Consider the following 20,435-nt stretch of genomic DNA (forward strand, 5'->3'; position numbering starts at 1 on the left):
CAGTATGTTCACATAATGTGTTACACTCCTAATACCATGTGTTGTCTTTAACACACAGTTCCAGAATCAATGCAGTAGTTTAGAACAGGTATTTTATTAACAAGCAAACACCCATGTAGGAACAATATCTACCAACTGATCTTAACCTTCTCTAATAGAAGAAGCTATGTGACAGGCTTGATCCAAGTGACAGGCTTCCTCCCAAAAGTGGAAATGTGTTGACTCATTGGCCGCTTTCAACATGGGCATTACATGAAGGGGGATCACACATAGTATGGGGTTGTGACACCACACCTCTGGTCCCCCTTCTGCAGTAATACATAAAAACATGAGAGCCTGTGGGATCAGGCCAGTGATTCATCTAGTCTAGCATCCTGTTCTCACGGTGGCCAACCAGATGCCTATGGGAAGCCTGCAAGTAGGACCTGAGTGCAACAACACTCTTTCCTTCTGTGGTTTCCAGCAACTGGTATACAGAGGCATATTGACTCCTTTGACAGTGAGGGCTAAACATTGCCATGGTGGCTAGTAGCCATTGATAGTCTTATCCTCCATTAATTTGTCTAATCCTTTTTAAAAGTCATCCAAGTTGGTGGCTATCACTACCTCCAGTGGAAGCAAATTCCATAGTTTATATATGCACCGTGTGAAGTTATTTTGTTTGTCCTGAATCGTCCTACATGTAACTTCATGGGATGTCCCTAAGTTCCAGTGTTATGATGGAGGGAGAAAAATGTTTCTCCATCCACTTTCTCCATTCATGCATAATTTTATACATGTCTATCATGTCACTTCTTACTCGCCTTTTCTTTATACTAAAATGCCCCAGATGTTGTAACCTTTCTGCATAGAGTTGTTCCATCCCCTTGATCATTTTGGTTACCTTTTGTTGAACCTTCCCAACTCCACAATATCCTTTTTGAAGTGAGGTGACTAGGACTGTATGCAGCCATGCCATAGATTTGTATAGTAGCTTTATTATATTAGCAGTTTTATTTTCAATTCCTTATTTTCAATTTTATCCCTAGCATGGAGTTTGACTTTTTAACAGCTGCTGCACATTGGGTCAACATTGTTATTGAACCATTCACCATGACCCCAAAGTATTGTTCCTGCACAGTCACTGCCAGTTCAGACTGCATGAGCATAGATGTGAAATCAATATTTTTACCCCAACATGTATCACTTTACACTTTACACTGAATTGCATGTGCCATTTTACTGCCAATTTACTCAGTTTGGGGTGGTCTTTTTTTAGTTCTTCACAGTTCATTTTCACATTAATGACCCAGAAAAATATAGTGTCAACATTACTGGCCTCATCACTGGTGTCTACATGTGAAGCATGGAATAAGGGAAAGGTTATGTATGAAGACCTCTTCATGTGTAGGCTTTCTCTGAGTTCTGGATTCCTGATTGTACAGGCCTAACAGCAATGCCTAATGTGGATACTAGGGATGTGTCGAGGTACATTACCTTTCTAATGTGATTCTCCTTCTTGTGACAACATAAGTGTGAAGGGACTAATGCATGTTCTCAAAACTACTTGCCAATCTTTTCCTTTCTTTCACATGGTCTGAGTGCATTGCGAACTGGTATAGATTATGACATTATTTGCATCACTATAGCATATTGCAAGTTTATTTGATAAGCAAAAGAACTTAAGATATACCCACATCAAATTTCCTGTAATATAAGTGTTTTAAAAAGAAAATTACAATTCTGAACCGTAAGTGGAGATGATGGTTAAAACACTGACAAGTCATGTTGCTAATGTTTGGTGAAATACTCAACAAAAGAAGAAATATGTACTACTCTTTTAACCATGTTTATTTTTATTATATTAGAATGGAACAATTCTACAGTTTCTAGATTTCTAATCCCCATCTGAACATGTTGTTCTCTTCTTTTGCTCAGTGTCTTCAGTTTGTTTGCTTCCTTTTCGTATCAGATGTACAGAGATCCGTTTTTAATGCTAGTTGTAAAAAACTACCTTGGCTTACTGACATTCTTTAGGATCCCTGTAAAGAAACAGGAGGAACATGAGGAAAATGCAGCCTAGGAAAGCAGATAATAGAGTGTGTGAGAAAAAGAGAGAGAGGAAGGAAGCAGAACACAGAGATCTGTAATATCTCTTTGTCAGATTCAGAGTGCTGTCATGTGTCTCAGCTGCTTGACGTAATATAAAAATAGTAATGTGAAATATAATAATGTGAATTACATGAAGCATCACATGAAAATTAGATCTTATTACTGAAAAGTTGTGAACACAGCTGAAAAATACACAGCTTATGAGTGTGCATGCAGGGTGGCGGCGGCAGAATATCCTTTTTGGGGAATAGTATAGTGGAAAATGGAAAAGAAATGAGGAAAAGTTGTGGCGGTAAAACGAAACAAAAAAATGGCAAGATTACCTAGAATAGAAGGGGGAAAGAAAGGTTAATCAGAAGTGGGACAGTTATACTAGAAACAGCTAAAGAGTGCAGAAAAAGCAACAGTGTGAAAAGAGAGAGAAAAAATGAGGGAAGAGTCAGTTTTTGACAGTTTATAGATGTGTAATGAAAAAATGCACAAAACACACATCAACATTTTGTTTTCCTTTCTCTCAGTACCAGAAACTTTGTTCAAGTAACCAGAAAGTGATTGTGAATTCAGGGTAATGACTCAAGAACTCAAGTTTGACTTATTTTTTGCCTTTGATGCTGGTGCTATTTTTCAGACAATGAACTGGCTAAATTGCAATTCTGGTGCTGATGACTTTGGCACATATTTTTGGTACAATATTTTATATAATATAGCTTACTCTGCAAGCAAAGGTAACATTTCAGTCTGCCACTGCAAATCCCTCTTCCAATCTGAGATTGAATAACGTTTTCTGCACCCCTCTATACTCTTGCACATGTGGTTAGATTTATTCTTTGTTGGAATGCTCATAGGTAAAGGTAAAGGTACCCCTGCCCGTACGGGCCAGTCTTGACAGACTCTAGGGTTGTGCGCCCATCTCACTCTAGAGGCCGGGGGCCAGCGCTGTCCGGAGACACTTCCGGGTCACGTGGCCAGCGTGACATCGCTGCTCTGGCGAGCCAGAGCCGCACACGGAAACGCTGTTTACCTTCCTGCTAGTAAGCGGTCCCTATTTATCTACTTGCACCCGGGGGTGCTTTCAAACTGCTAGGTTGGCAGGCGCTGGGACCGAGCAGCGGGAGCGCACCCCGCCGCGGGGATTTGAACCGCCGACCTTTCGATCGGCAAGCCCTAGGCGCTGAGGCTTTTACCCACAGCGCCACCCGTGTCCCTGGAATGCTCATAGTAGGACTATATATTCTCCATTTTGTGCAAGAGAGAAAATGATACATAATTTCCTGGCTTTTCTAGTAATCATGGTATCTGGAACTATACATATAGTTTACACTAGGGGAAATGCCTGTACTATCTTTTTATTTCCACAGGAGGCACATATAATTATGGTTACATAATGTAGAACTTAAATTCCATTTAAATTAATTGCATAGTTTGTATGCATACAGGCTTACAATCAAAATTAAAAAAAATCATAAATGGATTGATTTCTAAAAGGCCGCAATGCCCTCATTCTTCAACTTAACACTGAGCATGTTGCACAAAATGTTACTGTTGCATGATGAAATTTAAACTACTCTTGTTATGCTAAGCTAAGAAAATGGGCATATGACACTGCACACTTTCATCAGTTTGTTGTTCCACATTCTGACCTTTACATTGGCATGTAATGTAATGAAATACTGTTAGTGTCTTTCAAACATTTTGGAGAGGTTCTGCACAGTCACTGTATTGTGTGTTTGTGAGGGTAGATTACAGCAGCAAAGCATGCTCCCCCCTTTGTACAATCAGCGTTCTCCAGGTGTCTGAAAGGGGGCTTTGAAATACAGGACTATGGGCTTGGATTGCTATTGCTATGCTCAGGGAAAGAAGGAAGAAAAAGAAATTCATAAGATGCTATAAGATTCAACAATTCTTCATTGGCTCCTTTAATTGAGTTTATATTGGCCATGATGACTTACAGTGAACAGCTTGACATTCAGACTTTGATTTCTATCCATCGGTTGTGTTACCTTTTTAACTGAAGCTTTTCTCAAACCCTCTTTGAATTTATTGTAGTTTGTTTCCAGCTATAAGTGAGTGCTCATAAGAATGCAATACATTGAATAATGGCAAAGAAACCAAAAAATACACCACCCATATTGCATCAAATTTTCCCCACAAGTGAAGCTTGGATTCAGTCTCTCCATTACATACAAGTAATGGACACTGTCAAAGCTGAGAGCACTGAATTGAGCGGATGCTCATCAAATTTGCAGATGACACCAAACTGGAAGGGTAATTGTTCCACAATTTAAGAAGAATGTTGACAAGCTGGAACATGTGCAGAGTGGGGCAACCAAGATGATCAGGGGTCTGGAAACGAGGAGCCCTTGAAGGAGCTGGGTATGTTTAGCTTGGAAAAAGAGACTGAGGGGAGATTGCCATCTTCAAATATCTTAAGGGCTATCACATCGAAGAGGGAACATGCTTGTTTTCTCCTGCTCTGGAGGGTAGGACTCAAACCAAAGGCTTCAAGTTACTAGAAAGGAGATTTCAGCTAAACATTCAGAAAAAAACCTCTGACAGTAAGAGCTGTTTGACAATGGAACAAACTCCCACAAGAGGTGGTGGACTCTCCTTAGTTGGAGGTTTTTAAGCAGATGTCATGGATGCTTTAGCTAAGATTCCTGCATTGCAAGGGGTTGGACTAGACGATTCTATGATCACCTTTTGGAAGTGTGTATGTACACATAGGTTTCCATGCATAGGAGATAACATGATCCACATGCAGAAGCCTATTTCTGCAGGCAAATCATCCTCTCTAGATTGAGGTGACAGGCTGTAAAATACTTCGTTGATGAGAAGCAAGTAGTGTCACAGGTAGGCAGATAATTAGAGTTCTTCAGGTTGTCTGATCAAAGCTGATGTGAATTAGGTAGTAAAATATTATTAAATTAAAAATATAATTACTGAATACTAAATATGATTCACAGATAAATATTGACTTCATAAACTACTCAAATGCCATATATGTATTTCTGAAAATATATATCGCAAACCTTTGGTGGGGGAAGAACGCCTGTGCCCACCTCAATCCCTGCTTTGCTGGCCCAGCTTCTGGTCATTAATTGCATGGAGTTGAAATGCAATATGCATAGTCATCCAATAAACCAAGTATTTGCTGTACTGTCCAAATGTGTGCTGGTCTAGATTGCACAAACTGGACTTAGAACATTGAACTTTATGCTTCATTCCCCATTTAAATGTTGCTTCCAAAGTCAGCACAATTCCATCCCTTAATCATGCATAGATGCTACACACTTTCAGATATAGATGCAAAGAACAGCACATAAGTAGATGCCTGAGATATCTATATGCCTATAAGCAAATTAAAAGCTAGCTTTGTACAGTATAATATTTTAGGGCACTTGTTGTGATTGCAGTGTCACAGGTATCAGAGTAAAGCACAGAATCCATAGATTTGTAAACAGATGTTAGTTTTGGCCAATGAAGTCTGATGAAATCAATAAAAGAAAAAGAAACATTGAAGTAAATTCAGTCTTTCAAACCTCTGAAGCTATTTTGGAAGTTTTGACTTCAGTTGACTGAACTGGCTTAGCTGCTGAGGTGGTAATTAATTAATTTTAGAATGAATGATTTTAGAGGGTTGTTTATGCTGTACTTTTGTACTGTTTTATTGTTGTTAGCCGCCCTGAGCCCGGCTAAGGCTGGGGAGGGCGGGATATAAATAAAATTTATTATTATTATTATTATTATTATTATTATTATTATTATTATTATTGAATATTTGTAAACATCCTCACTGCTCAGAAGTTAAACCACATGCACACCAGATCTCGGGAAAGATAGCAAAAAATTGTTCATGTGAGTGAATGATGTGTGCAGATGAGAGGGTTATGTGCATGATGTATCTTTGTGTATATGTATGAGCACTACATGAATGCTGTAAATCCGTCTATGTGAAGGAGAGAATGAAGGAGAAATTGCATACAGAGAAAGTATTACTGCACAAAACTCTTCTGCAAATGGTTATGGGTCTCCACATGTCATTGCCCTAATGCTGGACACACAGCAGAGAGTGTTGGGCGTGTAAATATATTTTTGTGTGGCTGAATTCCAAAGGGTAATGACTGTTTAACTCACAGAGACAACATAGGTGTTGTTTTTATTAGTCGCCTTTGATTGGACTTAACCATCCAGGGGTCTTTTACCTTTACCTTTTACCTTTGTTTTTATTTTTATTTATTATTAATTTTTGTTCCTCACCTTTCAGAAACCTGTTCCAAGGTGGCTTGTAATGAAATATAAAAATACAGTGAAACAAAAAGATCAAAGCATAATAATAAAACAACAAAACCAAGAAGCAGAAAAGAGAACAGCATAAAAAACCAGGCACTGGAGATAAACTAGACAAAACTGCCTGGGAAAATAAAAAGATATTTGCCAAGCACCAGAATGACATTAAACTAAGCAGCAAGTGAGAGTGTTCTGTAGTTGGGAGAACACAATAACAAAGGTCATTTTTCTATTCACCACCTGCCGCAGCTGTGACAGCAGCTCCCAAAAAAAACCCTCTGAAGATGGGGCATTCCATGTTGCATAACCCAGAAAAGATGAAATACCACTAAGCTGAATAGACAGACCATTCGCCAGTGGCACCTCCCACTTATTGGGATAAATTTTCAGTTTATGGCTCCCATATGGAAAAATATAAATATAATAGCTATGGAGGGCAGAATGGGAAAAATCATTTCAAATGTCATTCATACCTGCAGTCTGCAGTCTTTTCCCCGTAATAGAAAAAAATTCTTGTCCCCTGAAATCAGTAAAGATAATAATAATAATACTTCAATTGAAAGCAATAATACTGAAATGAGTTTCTATTTCAGGGCTGTACACATCTAAGCAAATAGTTTCCCACCTCCATGCTTACTGAATAAAGCATGACTTTTTCCAGAGATGAAGCAGTGAGTGGGAGGGGAGGGCTTTGCTTTTTGCCATCATAACCTTTAGTTCTGTTTTTGAACTGTGAAAACTGGCAAATTACTCCCAATTAGCTACTTATAGTTGTGCTGCCTTTGCTAAAATATGTGAGAATGTAAATATCACAGATCTGTAGTTCTTCAGTTTTTCAGATCCATGGCCCATTTTGATAAATCCATGTGGACATTTTATGATGCAGTTAATAGCTTCAACCGCACAGCCATCTAGTCCCAAATGCCAATAGCAATCTTTCTATTTTACAGAGGGGGAAATGAGCCCATTAATTGAAGAAAGGAGCCACAATGACCAGAAAGTACATTCACTTTTAAAATGGCTTTTCCCCATTAGCTACATTAGCTACATTTGGAAGTGGTACATTAGACACTAAAAGGTGATTTTAGCATCACTTTTGAAAATGACTATTCAGTCTGTGAAAAGGTTGGGAGTTAGACTTGGGTCTTACAACTCTTATATAGCATTGATTGGATCACATCAGTTCTCAACATATCAAGTGCCCATCAAGTACCTTTTGTTAATGATTCTCCCCCACCTCACCCACTGCTGAACAGTGATTAAAGATAATATTTTAAAGAACACAAAAATTATTAAATCTGTATGACCTAGTACATTATTGTAGGTTTCTGTTCTATGGAAACAACTGACTTGTAATGTCAAAAGCTCTCTGCTCAAAAATTATCAGTGACCCTGGTAATATTTTTGTGCAGAAGCTCACCATAATTTGAGACTTGCTACACTTGGTTTTGATTATCTGTGTTTTGGTATCTTGCTCTAAACAAGGCTATGTCCATCTTAGGTCTAAAACTGAGATCCTACATTCTGAAAAAGGAGCTTCCTATGAAGCTGAACTTTTTGTGTGTTATAATGAAATAAATAAATCCTCAAGTTGATTAGATTCGTTTGAGAGCAATGACAAACTGAGCTTTTAGTGTCATTGGCCCAGTCCTGTGGAACACCCTGTCAATAGAGGTTCAGCGGGTGCATTCTGTGCTAACTTTAAAATGCCTGCTGAAAACTTTTCTATTCAACCAGGCCTATGCAGGCAATTAAAAGTACGGTACATCCCCCACAGCAGTCTCTTGATTTTGTTTTTGTTTTTTACTTTTAACTTGCTTTTAGCCTTTTAATGATTTTATTGTCTGTTTTTATGTTTTTATATTGTTGCATAAATATTTTTATAAAGAAGGAAATAATAAAGAGCTCGAAAGGCTGTGTTACTGAGCAGACAAACATGATGTAACACAAAATAAAATTGGAATAGATGCTGGAAGATTGTGTTATGGGTTAGTGGGGAAACAGGGATTCCTCCAGATCCCTGGATGCCAGATTTCCACCTCTAGTTTCTTGGGTACTGGGGTTTAATCGGAGCTGACAGACTGAGCTTGACATTAAACCATCTACAATACAAAAGACCCTGCAGGAAACTGAGGGGGAGGTTGCCAGGTCAACGTGGGTGTGATGTGAGTCAGAAAAAAACTTGTCCTTTTATATAGGTTTTTTTTTTGGTAAAGTGTTCTAAGAACAAGAATGGGGAAGTAAGGAGAACTCCAAGTAGTGCTGGCTGGAGGACACCAGGGGCTATGACTGGCTGCTGCTTTGGACCTAAGCTCACTGAATCTATCAGAGGAGCCATGAGGTACACTCTTGGGGCATAATGTTCTGTACCCCCTCCAGTGAAGGCTGTAGCTGTAAATATGTGTAAAATAAAGACACTAGTGTCCACCGCACCTCAATTTTCCAGCAACCCTGGGTGAGCACCTGGAACCCCCTGGAATTTTGCTATCGCTTGGCAGAGATTGTGGGTGGCGTGTAACAATAGATAATGATTATGATGGATCACATACCTAGATTTACTCCTTGAGATAGTCCTCTTCATTAATTCTTGACTATACTTCAGTTTTTCTGAGTTTGCAGCACTGGGATTTTTCATGCAGCTGTCAGAAGAAACTGTGGCCTGGCTATGGCTCTTAGGAAATTCTTCAATAGGACCTACTATATCAGAAATGGTGACTCGTTTCGAAGGCATTTTCTTGATTATTTCTGGTTTTATTATTGGCTCTTGGCTGGTTTGTGGTTTTGTGGGAGTCTCTGCTTGATTGTATCCCTTTGGGAGCAACAAAGACAAGAGGGAGTATAGCATATGTTAAAAGCTCAGTACAGAATCAGTCCCACTCACATTCTTTGAACTTGCCATGGAGAAGTGTGTTCAAAGTGACGACAGTGATTAACTGACACACACTCAAAACAGTCAGAAACAATTAAGTGAAAAAGAAACCCAGTATATATCACCCTTCATCCAAAGATCACAGGGCGGTTTACAGCATAAAAATACAAAATGAAAACACAAAATACATATCTAGGACTACATTGTGCAGGATGGGTTTCTTGGCATTGGGCAAACCAACAGGAGCTTGCTCATGCAGGTTTTTAAAAACTACACTTTACAAAAAAAATTACCATTTTATGTTCTCAAGGTCCTCCCCACCTTTTTTTCAACAATCTTAAACTATATACCCAAATAGCACTCACTTGTAGTGCCTTGCTTGTTGTGGCTCTGTTTTCCTCCTGAGTCTTAAAATCTTTATATAGGGTATTGACTGAAGAAGTTTTATATTTAGATTTCAGTAGACTGATGAGCCGCACCCACTGTCGGAAGAGCTGGGGCTGTTTCTGTAGTGGCTCACAGAGTTCTAGGTAGTAGGCACGGCCACTCACCAGCTTCAGTTTGATGCGTCTTTTCTTAGCATTGTGAACAGTAACATCTACAAACTTCAAGGGCAAGAACCTACAAGAAAATGATTGTGTGAATTCCTGCTAGCTGTACTTCACTGAATCACTACATAAAGTGAGAGGAAAATGGGATCCAAGAGAGTAGGGAACTGACTGAAATAAATGGAGGATTTTTCAAGAAGGCCGCTGTGCACTGTCAGTTTGGGTTACATGTAGGCAACAGAAAATAAAGGCACATAGTGTATCCACTGTGTTTTTTATTATAGAAAAACTTACGGTACTTATGTGCATATGACAGCAATAAGTCACATGGGATTCATTTTCAATCCACCCTGATCTCCCAACCGCCTGCACTGCTGGTAAAGAGAACTTTGGCCTAATTGTGCAGTCCACAAAGAAGGATCAGCTAATGTCACTAGAAAAACCTGTCCAATTACGTACCTTTTCAAGGCAGCCCTCTTTTTTGCACAATGGGCTAACTAAGAATATGGAATTTCATACATACGCCTACTAAAGCTGCCATTTGTGGGAGAAATTCCCACCATTTATTGTGTTACCTGTTACTTGTGTTACCTGTTACTCTTGTTGAAGGCTTTAGCGAAAAAGTTACTCATAAATATTCAAAATAGGTAATTTATTTAACTATAAAATGGCCAAGAAATTAAATATGCACAATAATGCCTGCATTGGTAAGACATAGCGGGTATTTCATTCTACAGTGGTGAAGCCGGAGCATTCTTTGAAATCTGGAAGATTTATTCAAAATAAAATTCTATGGCCTGGGACTACCTTGCTTTTACAGTTCTTAAGCAAGCTGCTCTGGGATCCTTTTCATTTGAAGAATGGGGTAGCAATGCTTAAAAATATATAGTTCCTGATTCTTGATCTCTTGTTGGCTTTTGATACCATCAGCCATGATTTCCTCCTGGACTGGCTCCAGGGAATGGGATTTGTGGGCACTGCATTACAATGGTTCCAACCCTGCCTTCATTCAGGACTGACTCCAGTCTTATCTCCGGTGGCATTTAATATCTACAGTTGTTAGGAGATTTGGGCTAAGGTGCCATCAGTATGCTGATGACGCTCAGCTTCTTTTTGCTATAATATCTGAATCAGAAGAGGCTGTGCAGTCCCTGGGTCATTTGCCTGGATGCAGTGGTGTAGTGGATGAAGAAAAACAAGCTGAACTTGAATCCTGGCAAGACAAAAGCACTATGGGAGAGTAGCCAGTTCTGAGAAATTGGTCAACTGCCTACCTTGGATGGGGTTGCACTCCCCTTGAAGGAGCAGGTTCACAGTTTGGGGATGCTTCTGAATCCAGCTCTGTCATTGGAGGCTCAGGTAGCCTCAGTGGCTAGAAGTTTGTTTTATCAGCTGTGACTGGTTTGACAGCTATGGCCTTGCCACAGTAGTTCATTCATTGGTTACTTCAAGATTGGATTACAGCAATGCACTTGTATATGGGGCTTCCCTTGTGCTTGATCCAGAAGCTGCCTTACCCCACATGTACCCAGATGACCTCTTTGATGAGTGGAAATAGCACTACCACAGGTGCCACATAATACCTGTTCCGCAATGTTTAGATTGTTTAGTATGGCAGCACCTACATTTTGGAATTCCCTGCCTGCTGATCTCAAGCATGCACCTTGATTGTATTCTTTTTGGCGCCTACTAAAAACATTCTTGCTTAGACAAGCCTACCCAAGTGCTTAGAAAGTTGACGTGAATTTTAACCTCTTTTAGTATTTTTACTTTTTGTATGCGGAGGTGCTAAAAACTATGGCAAGCTGTCTCCCTAGATGGTTTGTGGGTTGTCTCTGGTTCTGGTGCAGGTCAAATACATACAGCCCCAGCTCCCTCATTCTCTTAGATACAGGCAGATGGCTAGGGCAGCTCGGAGGGGCCTTTGCACAAACGTGTGTGTGTGCAATGGTAGAGGCCTGGCTGGAAAGCTTAAAGCCTGCTGCTGCTGCTGCTGCTGCTGCTACATGGGAGACAGATTGAAGAAAAGGAAATATGAATTGGCTCCACCCCGTAACTTCAATAATTGCAGCTAGGAGCAGCTAAGAGCTAGATAAAGTCCTAGATCTAAAAGAAGTGTAGATTTGCACTCGCTGGGCAGATTCTGTTTTGATTTGAAATGTTTGTTTTGGGCTTCTCAGAAGTACATAAAGTCAAGAAACAGGAGTGGGGAGTGTTGGCCCAGCACACTCTGGATGAAAAAACAGCACTGCTTGTATTTCTGTTTATTTAAAACATGTATACACCACCCTTCATCATACCAGATTTGAGGGCAATATACAGAGCATAAAACAATTCAATAAAACTCAGTCTGAAGATAAGAGCAACCAAGCAAATCTCAAAACTGACATTAAAGTGCCTGGGTAAATAATATTTTTTGCCTAGCACCTAAAAGATGGTTGTGTTGGCACAAGGAAAACATATTTGGGGAGGGTATAGCCAAACCTGGGGTAGCACAGCTGAGAAAGCCCTTGCCCTGAGTGATGTCAGCCTCAATTCAGAAGGGAGAGATCTTTCTCTCTGCTCTGCATAAGTGCCTTATGCCAGTTTTATAACTATGGATGGAGGACATTGCATTGTTTCTCACCCCATCTCCTTGTGTAGTACTAGAAATTCAGGCATTTAAACAATGTTGCCATTGGAGTTGGGGTGCAAACATCACATATTTTCATCCTAGCCATAAAAGAGTGTCACCAACTGGACAAATTGTGCTGCTGAAAATTTCATTCATGATGCGCATTGTGGATTCTTGGTGAAAAAGGTTTATGTATAGATACTTTACTATTTTAATACTCTGTAGAAATAGTGAAAATTGGGAGATTCTGTTACCATTTCCCCATACCAAATTATAAGAGTCAACTTGAATTTATGCAATATCTGCAGTCTTTTCATGCCTCCTCACCTGGTGAGCACTAGTTCATCTTCAGAATTTGATTGCCTTCTGCTTGCTGGGCGTGCTGAAATGGCTTCCTGGGAGGACGAAGAAGCTGCATGTGCAAGCACCATCACATTTGGCAATGACTGGCTTGAGCTGGAGGCAAAAATGCCCATGGTCACATAGTTGGGGCGATTGTGAAGGTAAATTGATTCACCCCTTCTATTCACCTGCAAAGAGATAAGAGGTTATTTTAGGCATATAAAATAAATATTATTTCAAAAGCATATGAAAACACATCGTATTGCAATTATGATATTGGAAAGGGAAGGAAGGCTCAAGAAAGATGTGTATGTGAGAAAAGAGAAGAACTTAAGTCAAAAGCTTGCAAAACTAACATAGTGGAAATGTTGGAAGTAGCTTCAAGTGTGATGCTGGAAAACCCAATGACTGCTATCCTGCAAGCAGGGTGGAGATATATATATATATATATATATATATATATATATATATATATATGATTTTTAAAATTTCAATCAGATTTTTTAAAAATTAAATTGGATTTATAAAAATAAAATGCTTTTGGAGGAAAAAAAACTCTTTCTAAAGGTAGTTTTCTATTTAAGTTAAATTATAGTCCAAATGATTTGTTTTTAATTATGTAGCATGAGGCTTTATATGGAATGTTTAATTTTTTTGGTAAATGAATTCCATTAATCCATTCAAAATGTCATGCTCTTCCAGAGGTTTCTGTAAGATTATTTGGGGCAGTTTTTCTAACAAGAATATATTATCACAGATGCTTGTTTTTGCAGTTCTCAAAAGTGTGAATTTGTGTCTGCAGAGATAACATGCCTTTTCTTCACAGGAAAAATGTTATAAAATAAACATACAGAGTTGAGGGGAAAAACTTAATCCCATTGTTCCTTTGCAAATTTATATACACAGAATCAACCCCTTACTACTTAAATGCTAAGTTCCATGTGAAGCAGTAAAAATGAGAGTGTAACCTTATGACCAGAATACTCCACAAGTCTTGGGATCTTTGTTTTAATAATTGTCCAAGTCAGTTGCATGTCTGTGCAACTCAGACTTGAGGCAAGTGTTGAACGTACTTCAGGGCTGGCAACCTCTTCCCAATCCCACTGGGTTCCAACAGCTGCACTGATACTTAGTGTACGTACAGCGATACTTACGTACAGAATAGGCACCTGAATGTAGAAGCAAATCGATACTTACGTACAGAATAGGCACCTGAATGTAGAAGCAAAGCGATACTTACGTACAGAATAGGCACCTGAATGTAGAAGCAAATCCAAAGGTGTGGTGGTAGAAATAGTAACTGGGATCTGTCTTTGGCGAGACCTTGAAGTGCTTGCCAGTCAACTAATAAGAGTTCACTGGTTCCAGGCCCTTCTTCCCAGGGCTCACCTGACATTGTCCAAGCAATAAAGTCTCTACCTGGAACTTCAGTCCTGTATCAGGAATCCCTGAAGTTCTACTCCAGTCCTTGGTTCCCCTTTTCCAGCTTTCCACCAGCCTGTTTCTCCTTGACCTGTTCTTTGAGCGAGCCTGTTCCTGCCTAGGCCTACCAACTGTATCTCTCCCCCCCTCCCCCCTAGAAAAAGGAAGACCAGCTTCTCTAAAGCCAGAGCTGGTGGGAGATATAGCCCCTATAAACAGTTAACTTACGAAACCTCACAATAATTTCATAATTATCTGTCTATGTATTTCTAATAGTATAACCATATCAATATTTTTTGATATAACTGTAAAAACTACTTTGAAAATTTATTATTCCAAAAACGAAACCTTATAGCAGCAAGAATGAGTCTTTCTGTATAAAAATTATTTAAATCAATTTAAATCATGATTTAAATCAATTTGATTGAAATCAAATCCACCCTGCCTGCAGGACATCAACATTTACACTATCTGGTTCAACATTCTGCACTTTATGTATGTATTTATTTCATACAATTTATACACCACTTGGTTGTGAAAAAACTCAAATCAGTTTACAAAGGATAAACTCCTGGTTCAGCTCAGAAGTTCATTGCCTCCGTGATAATCAGACATCCCTTTGCACTACACATTTGGCAGGTCATAAGCCTGATTTGTGTAAGGCATCAGGATGATTGAACCAGCAATTCTGGTTCAAATCTAGAATGGAGATATGACCCAGACAGTTGACACAATGGGAATTCAGAGTCTGCATGACCACAGGCAAGTTACCCCTGCTGTTAATCATCCTGGACTTCTCAGAAGCATTCAATACTATCAACTATGTTATGGCATGGTTTTGAGCCACCTTGCTGAGATGGGATGGCAAAGGCACTATTTTGCAGTGGTTGCCATCATCTCTGGAAAGCTGGTTTCAAAAGGTTCTGTTGTACTCTGTGGCTATTGGTTCATGGCATGGTGCAGGGAACAATCCCCTCTCCCATGCTTTTTAGCATCTGCATAAAACTGCAAGAGGAGGTCAACTGCAAGAGGAGATTTAAAGTAAGGTGTCATCAATATACTGATGACACCAGTTCTATCACTCTTTCCATCAAATCTCAGGAAGATGTGCAGGTCCTGAACTGGTGTCAAATGGACTTGACACTGGTAAAGAAAAATCCAGTCTGGGATCAGGTGTATTGCCTGTTTGATATTTGGTTCTTATTTCTTATTTATATAATACCATCTGCATAGAGCAGATTCATAGAGCAGACTGTTTCCCCCCCATATGAATCTGCCTGAACACTCAAGTTGGCCTGGGGTATACGTGTTTGAAGTATGCCAGGTTGTCAGTTGAGAGAGGCTCTTTCTGATCATGGTGCCTAAGCTGTGGAAAGTTTTTATCAAGGTCCTACTGGTCCCATTATTGTGCTCCTTTGGATGGCTGGTGAATACTTTCATGGGGCTATTTGAGAGGGCTCTTAGGCTGGGTAGAGATAATTTAGTTACTATTGCTTTGGATTATTATTTTTTACTTTTTTATTCCAAGCAGTTCTACATTTTTAAAAAACCTGTGTTGTTGGCCATCTTAGGGGGAGGCTTTCAAAGAAAAGTTGGGTAAATAAAAAATAAGAAAAATCGCCTGTTGATGAAGCTCTTGTTTCTGTACGCCCACTTCTCTGTGCATCTCTACAATTCCTGTAAAACTAGATCTGAGTTTCTAAGCCAAAACAAGCCCCAGGGGTAATCTTTTCAGGCAACCAGGGCAGTTAGCCTTGAAACTTAACTGAAATTGATCCAGACACTTTGGAATTTATCCACTGGAATTTCCCCTCCCTCTCCTCCACCCATAAACTCCTCTAGTATCCCCAAATATGTTCTGGAGAGTTGAGGAACTGCCAGAGCGGATTTGGGGGGTGCACAGGGAGAGGGGAGGGAAGGAAAGTTCCCTTGCGCTCATGGAAGTCTATCTGTATCTGTAGGTACTAGGTTTTCGGCTGTATACACATTACCACTTCACTCTGGCTTCAGTGCACACCTACCACCGGTGTTTGAATTTGTGTACACATTTTCCCTCAGACGCTCATGAGACAGCTTCATGAATAGAAATTGGGAGGGTTGCAGGCATGGTAAATTAGACTCTGTTTTCTACAGTTGAGTCTGTGGCATTTGTAGGCGTTCATGCTCTGCTCAGTTGCCAGTCTAAACAGTAGTATTCTAAAAAAATTAGTTACCTGAACAAAATTGCTTTCAAACACAGGAGCAGATCTCAAGGGAATATAGTCTCCTCTTTCAAGAATTTTTTTAAGGTCTCCCATAATAGGAATGTGAAATGCAGATTTGGTGTGTTTAGTGGGCTTCTTAAACTCCGGTTGCTTTTACGCCTACACATAAGACAAGAACAAAATGACATTGGAAATTAATAAGAGACAGCATGGAAAAAAGGCTAACTCAGAATAGCATAGAGAGCTAAGAAAATTTATAAATCTTTGCCAGGCACATAATGTAGTGAAGTTATGACTATTCTAAATTACTGTATGTTCTCAGGAGCCTTTCCCATAGAATCATAGAATTGTAAAGTCAGAAGGGACTTAAGGGTCATCTAGTCCAGCCCCCTCAATACAGGAATCTCAACTGGTCATTCAATTTTTTTCTGGCATGGGTTGAGTCCTGGAACATCTATCAAAATGTGTTGATCATTTTTTACAGTCTCATGCTAGTAAGTCAGATACGTTTATTAAGGATACTACACATTTCATTCAAATCATAGAACAAAGTACAATGATGGAATCAGATATTCTAGTCACTTTAGATTTACAGTCTTTGTACACATCTATTCCCTTGGATGAGGCGAGGTTAGTTCTTGAGGATACTCTAAATGCTTGGAAGCCTTTTGACCCCCTCCCTCCCTTCTTCCTGATGGAATTAATTGGCTTGATTTTAGAAAGGATTTCCCCCACAGATTTGATCACAATTTTTATTACAAAATCAGAGTTGTTTCAATGGGTTCACCATTTGCCTCTAGTGAGGCAAATTTATTCATGTGTCAATTTGAAAAACAATGGTTTTGGATCCCAACACTAACCATTATTTCCATGATATTAAGTTTTTAAAAGGCTATATAGATGACACATTTATTTTTCCAGTGAACAATTGGCTTAATTTAGTTCATCCCACGATTAAATTTAGTTTGCAACATAACAGATAGGCCATCTCCTTTTTAGACATGACTGTGTATATAAGCTTCCAAAGGGCAATTGGGCGTTAAAAATCATACTAAATCTGCAGATAAACATTCCCTTTTAAGATATGAGTCCTTTCATTCATGACACTTGAGAGACAGCCTCCCTTCCAGTCAAATGATTAGAATAAAACGGAACTCATCTCAACCTGGGGTTTTTGTTCAGGACTCCAGAACGTTAGCTAAATAAATTCAAAATAGAGGATACCCAGAACACATTATCAACAATACAGTCCAGAGGGTGTCCAATATTAATAGGGAGCAACTTTTTCAAAAACAGGAAATAATTAAACAACAGAGGATAACATTCACCTTTGAGTTTTCTAGCTTATCTATGAAAATCAAAAAGTTAATAAACAAACATTGGCACATCATTCAACACATCCCCAGATGTGATCTTCCCTCTCTAATTGGTTGGAGAAGGGGCAAAACTATTAAAGAATCCTTAGTCATATTCCATTCTATTCTATTCTTCAACTGGAAACATCTCCCAATGCAGCTAAGTGTCATTATAAATGTGGGCACTGCAGGGTCTGTGATATGTTACTTAATGTTAGAGAATTTCAGGATCCACAGTCTGGACACATTTGGAAATTGAACCTTTTTGCAATTCACCTGTCATCACGGATCATGTATGGGATTATACGCCCGTGTGGCAAAATGCATGTAGGTGTGACACTGAGATGTGTATGGATAAGAATTCTGGAACATATATATATAGAATTAGACAAAATACTATGGATGCACCCTGGTGCAACACTACGTTGAATATGGCCATACAGATTAGGATATACAGTTTTTGGTGTTGCAGGCTTACAAGTATAGAACTTTGCATTTGTCCCTGTTGAAATTTATTTTGTTAGTCCTACAATCTGTTAAGGTCATCTTGAATACTGATTTTGTATTCTGTGGCATTAGCTAACACTTTGGTGTTATCTGCAAATTTGATGAGCATCCCCTCAATTTCTTCATCCAGGTAGTTTATAAGGATGTTGAACAAGTCCAAGCCCAGGACAGAACCCAGAGCACCCCACTTGTCACTTTTTTCCAGGATGATGAAGAACGCTCTTTGGGTTGGGTCAGTCAACCAGCTACAAATCCATCTAACAGTTATGTCATCCAGCTCACATTTTACCAGCTTTCCTGCAATAATATTGTGGAGGTGTTTGTCAAAACTTTACTGAAATCAAGTTACACTACATCCACGGCATTCCCTTGATCAACCAAGCTTGTAAGAGGGTGGGGTGTCTTCTAGCTTTGTGCTAGGTAAAGGTAAAGGTACCCCTGCCCGTACGGGCCAGTCTTGACAGACTCTAGGGTTGTGCGCTCATCTCACTCTATAGACAATTCCGGGTCACGTGGCCAGCGTGACAAGCTGCGTCTGGCGAGCCAGCGCAGCACACGGAACGCCGTTTACCTTCCCGCTGGTAAGCGGTCCCTGTTTATCTACTTGCACCCGAGGGTGCTTTCGAACTGCTAGGTTGGCAGGCACTGGGACCGAGCAGCGGGAGCGCACCCCGCCGCGGGGATTCGAACCGCCGACCTTTCGATCGGCAAGCCCTAGGCGCTGAGGCTTTTACCCACAGCACCACCCGCGTCCCCTAGTTGCTGTGAATAACTAGAGCAAGAATGAGGACACATTTGCCGACTTCTACTTTTAACTATGGATCGTTATGACAACTCTCATTTTGCATACCCATGAAAAAGAGGACATGTCCTGGAAAAAGAGGACATATGACAACCCTAAAATATGTTACCAAGGGAGGGAGATACAGGGCTGGTGACAAGTTTTGAGGGCTTTGGGGCATATTCACCTAAGATGGTCACTGTAATCTAGGGGTTGGAGGAGACATGGTTCGTAGGGGTAAGCGGGATATGCACCTCAAGTATGCATGTTCATGGCCCTTTGATGAGGGCAAAACCAAAATGGCAACATTGGCTCTCAGCAAGTGGGAAAGGTGGAAGAGAAAGGACAGGTGGGCTGTTTAGCTGGTTTGGGTTCTCGTAAGTACCTGACTTTGATAATTTTAAGCTCAACCATGGGAAAATACTAAGTAACAATGTTGTCTCTGAAGCATGCAGTAGGTGTAGTTTTGATCTTGTATTGTAATCAGTGAAACTCATAAGTCTGATTAGGCAGATAAAAACAATTAGCTTACTGGGTTTTTAAAACATTATTTAACTAAAAATAAATAATAGGTTGGGCCAGTAAGCAGTGATGTATCCCTTTAATTGCAAACAGTAATTGAGCTACTTATCTGATTCCCAACATTACGTACTTTCGTCTAATATTTTGTCTCCCTAAAGGAGCTTCTGTATCTTATTCTCTTATTTTAGAAGAGTAATGTCTTACATGGAGGGCCAGACCAAAGGAAACATGTGGCACCAACATTTGATCCAAGTCAAGTAGCATGTGTTACTTTATAGAGTTTCTCTAGGCAATGGCTGGTATCCAGAAGTGAGGTAATGCCATGTCACAATAGGGGCAAACTATAGAAAACAGAGCCCTATGGCCTAAGATAAGACAATAGAACATCAGTACACATAAGAGACATGAAAAAGGCTTTCAGAGAGAAGGCTAGACTTGAATCCCTTTCCCTGACATCCTAATTTCTGGGTCTAAGGAATATTCTCTTTGTGTGGGAGCATTACAATACGCACTCCACAGCTGTTGCCTTAAGTAGTATAGCTGAGAAAGAGTTTTCCATTTCATCCTGCAGCATCATAAATAAATGTGTAATCCCAGTTGGTATTGCATTCTAATTCTTAAGCAAGAATCTTGCTGCAAGATCAGGAGTGTTGAATTGGGTTTGTCTACTGCAAAAAGTGGACTGAACAAATTTTCCTATCATCCCTAGCAAATATGTGGTTGGGGTGGGTTCTGTTGTAATTCTTGGTATTGTTAATTTTCTATAAGTAGACTGAAGACACCACACCCTTCAGAAACATACTATGTTATCAGATACAGTTCTAGGAAAGGGGCACAGCCAGGGTGTGATGGGAAAGAAATAGAATGTTTAATCTATGGACCACCATCTAGGC

At 39.7% G+C, this 20,435-nt stretch overlaps 1 protein-coding gene and 1 long non-coding RNA gene across 3 annotated transcripts in view; one reads left to right on the top strand and one right to left on the bottom strand.

Moving 5' to 3' along the window:
- Window positions 1-20,435, top strand: part of LOC114595582 (uncharacterized) — a 73,145-nt gene that overhangs the window by 8,487 nt on the left and 44,223 nt on the right. The gene's annotated exons all lie outside the window — the stretch shown is intronic.
- On the bottom strand, window positions 1,813-19,992 carry GARIN2 (golgi associated RAB2 interactor family member 2). Its single transcript, XM_028725943.2, has 6 exons — window positions 16,387-19,992; window positions 12,737-12,939; window positions 9,613-9,868; window positions 8,928-9,187; window positions 6,852-6,898; window positions 1,813-2,021 (listed from the first exon to the last, which is right to left on the bottom strand). Exons 1-6 carry the CDS (start codon window positions 16,468-16,470, stop codon window positions 1,990-1,992), a joined length of 882 nt encoding a protein of 293 aa, XP_028581776.1. The 5' UTR covers window positions 16,471-19,992; the 3' UTR covers window positions 1,813-1,989.

This window comes from Podarcis muralis, chromosome 1 (genome assembly GCF_964188315.1).
Source record: "Podarcis muralis chromosome 1, rPodMur119.hap1.1, whole genome shotgun sequence".
Classification (NCBI taxonomy): domain Eukaryota; kingdom Metazoa; phylum Chordata; class Lepidosauria; order Squamata; family Lacertidae; genus Podarcis; species Podarcis muralis.

What these genes read in the sequence shown, in the direction of transcription:
- GARIN2 (XM_028725943.2), bottom strand. Translation starts at nt 16,470, where the DNA reads ATGGGAGACCTTAAAAAAATTCTTGAAAGAGGAGACTATATTCCCTTG. An exon ending in GATGAACTAGTGCTCACCAG is followed by an intron (nt 9,869 to 12,736) that starts GTGAGGAGGCAT and finishes ATTTTCTTGTAG; the next exon opens with GTTCTTGCCCTTGAAGTTTG. An exon ending in CAACAAGCAAGGCACTACAA is followed by an intron (nt 9,188 to 9,612) that starts GTGAGTGCTATT and finishes TTGCTCCCAAAG; the next exon opens with GGATACAATCAAGCAGAGAC.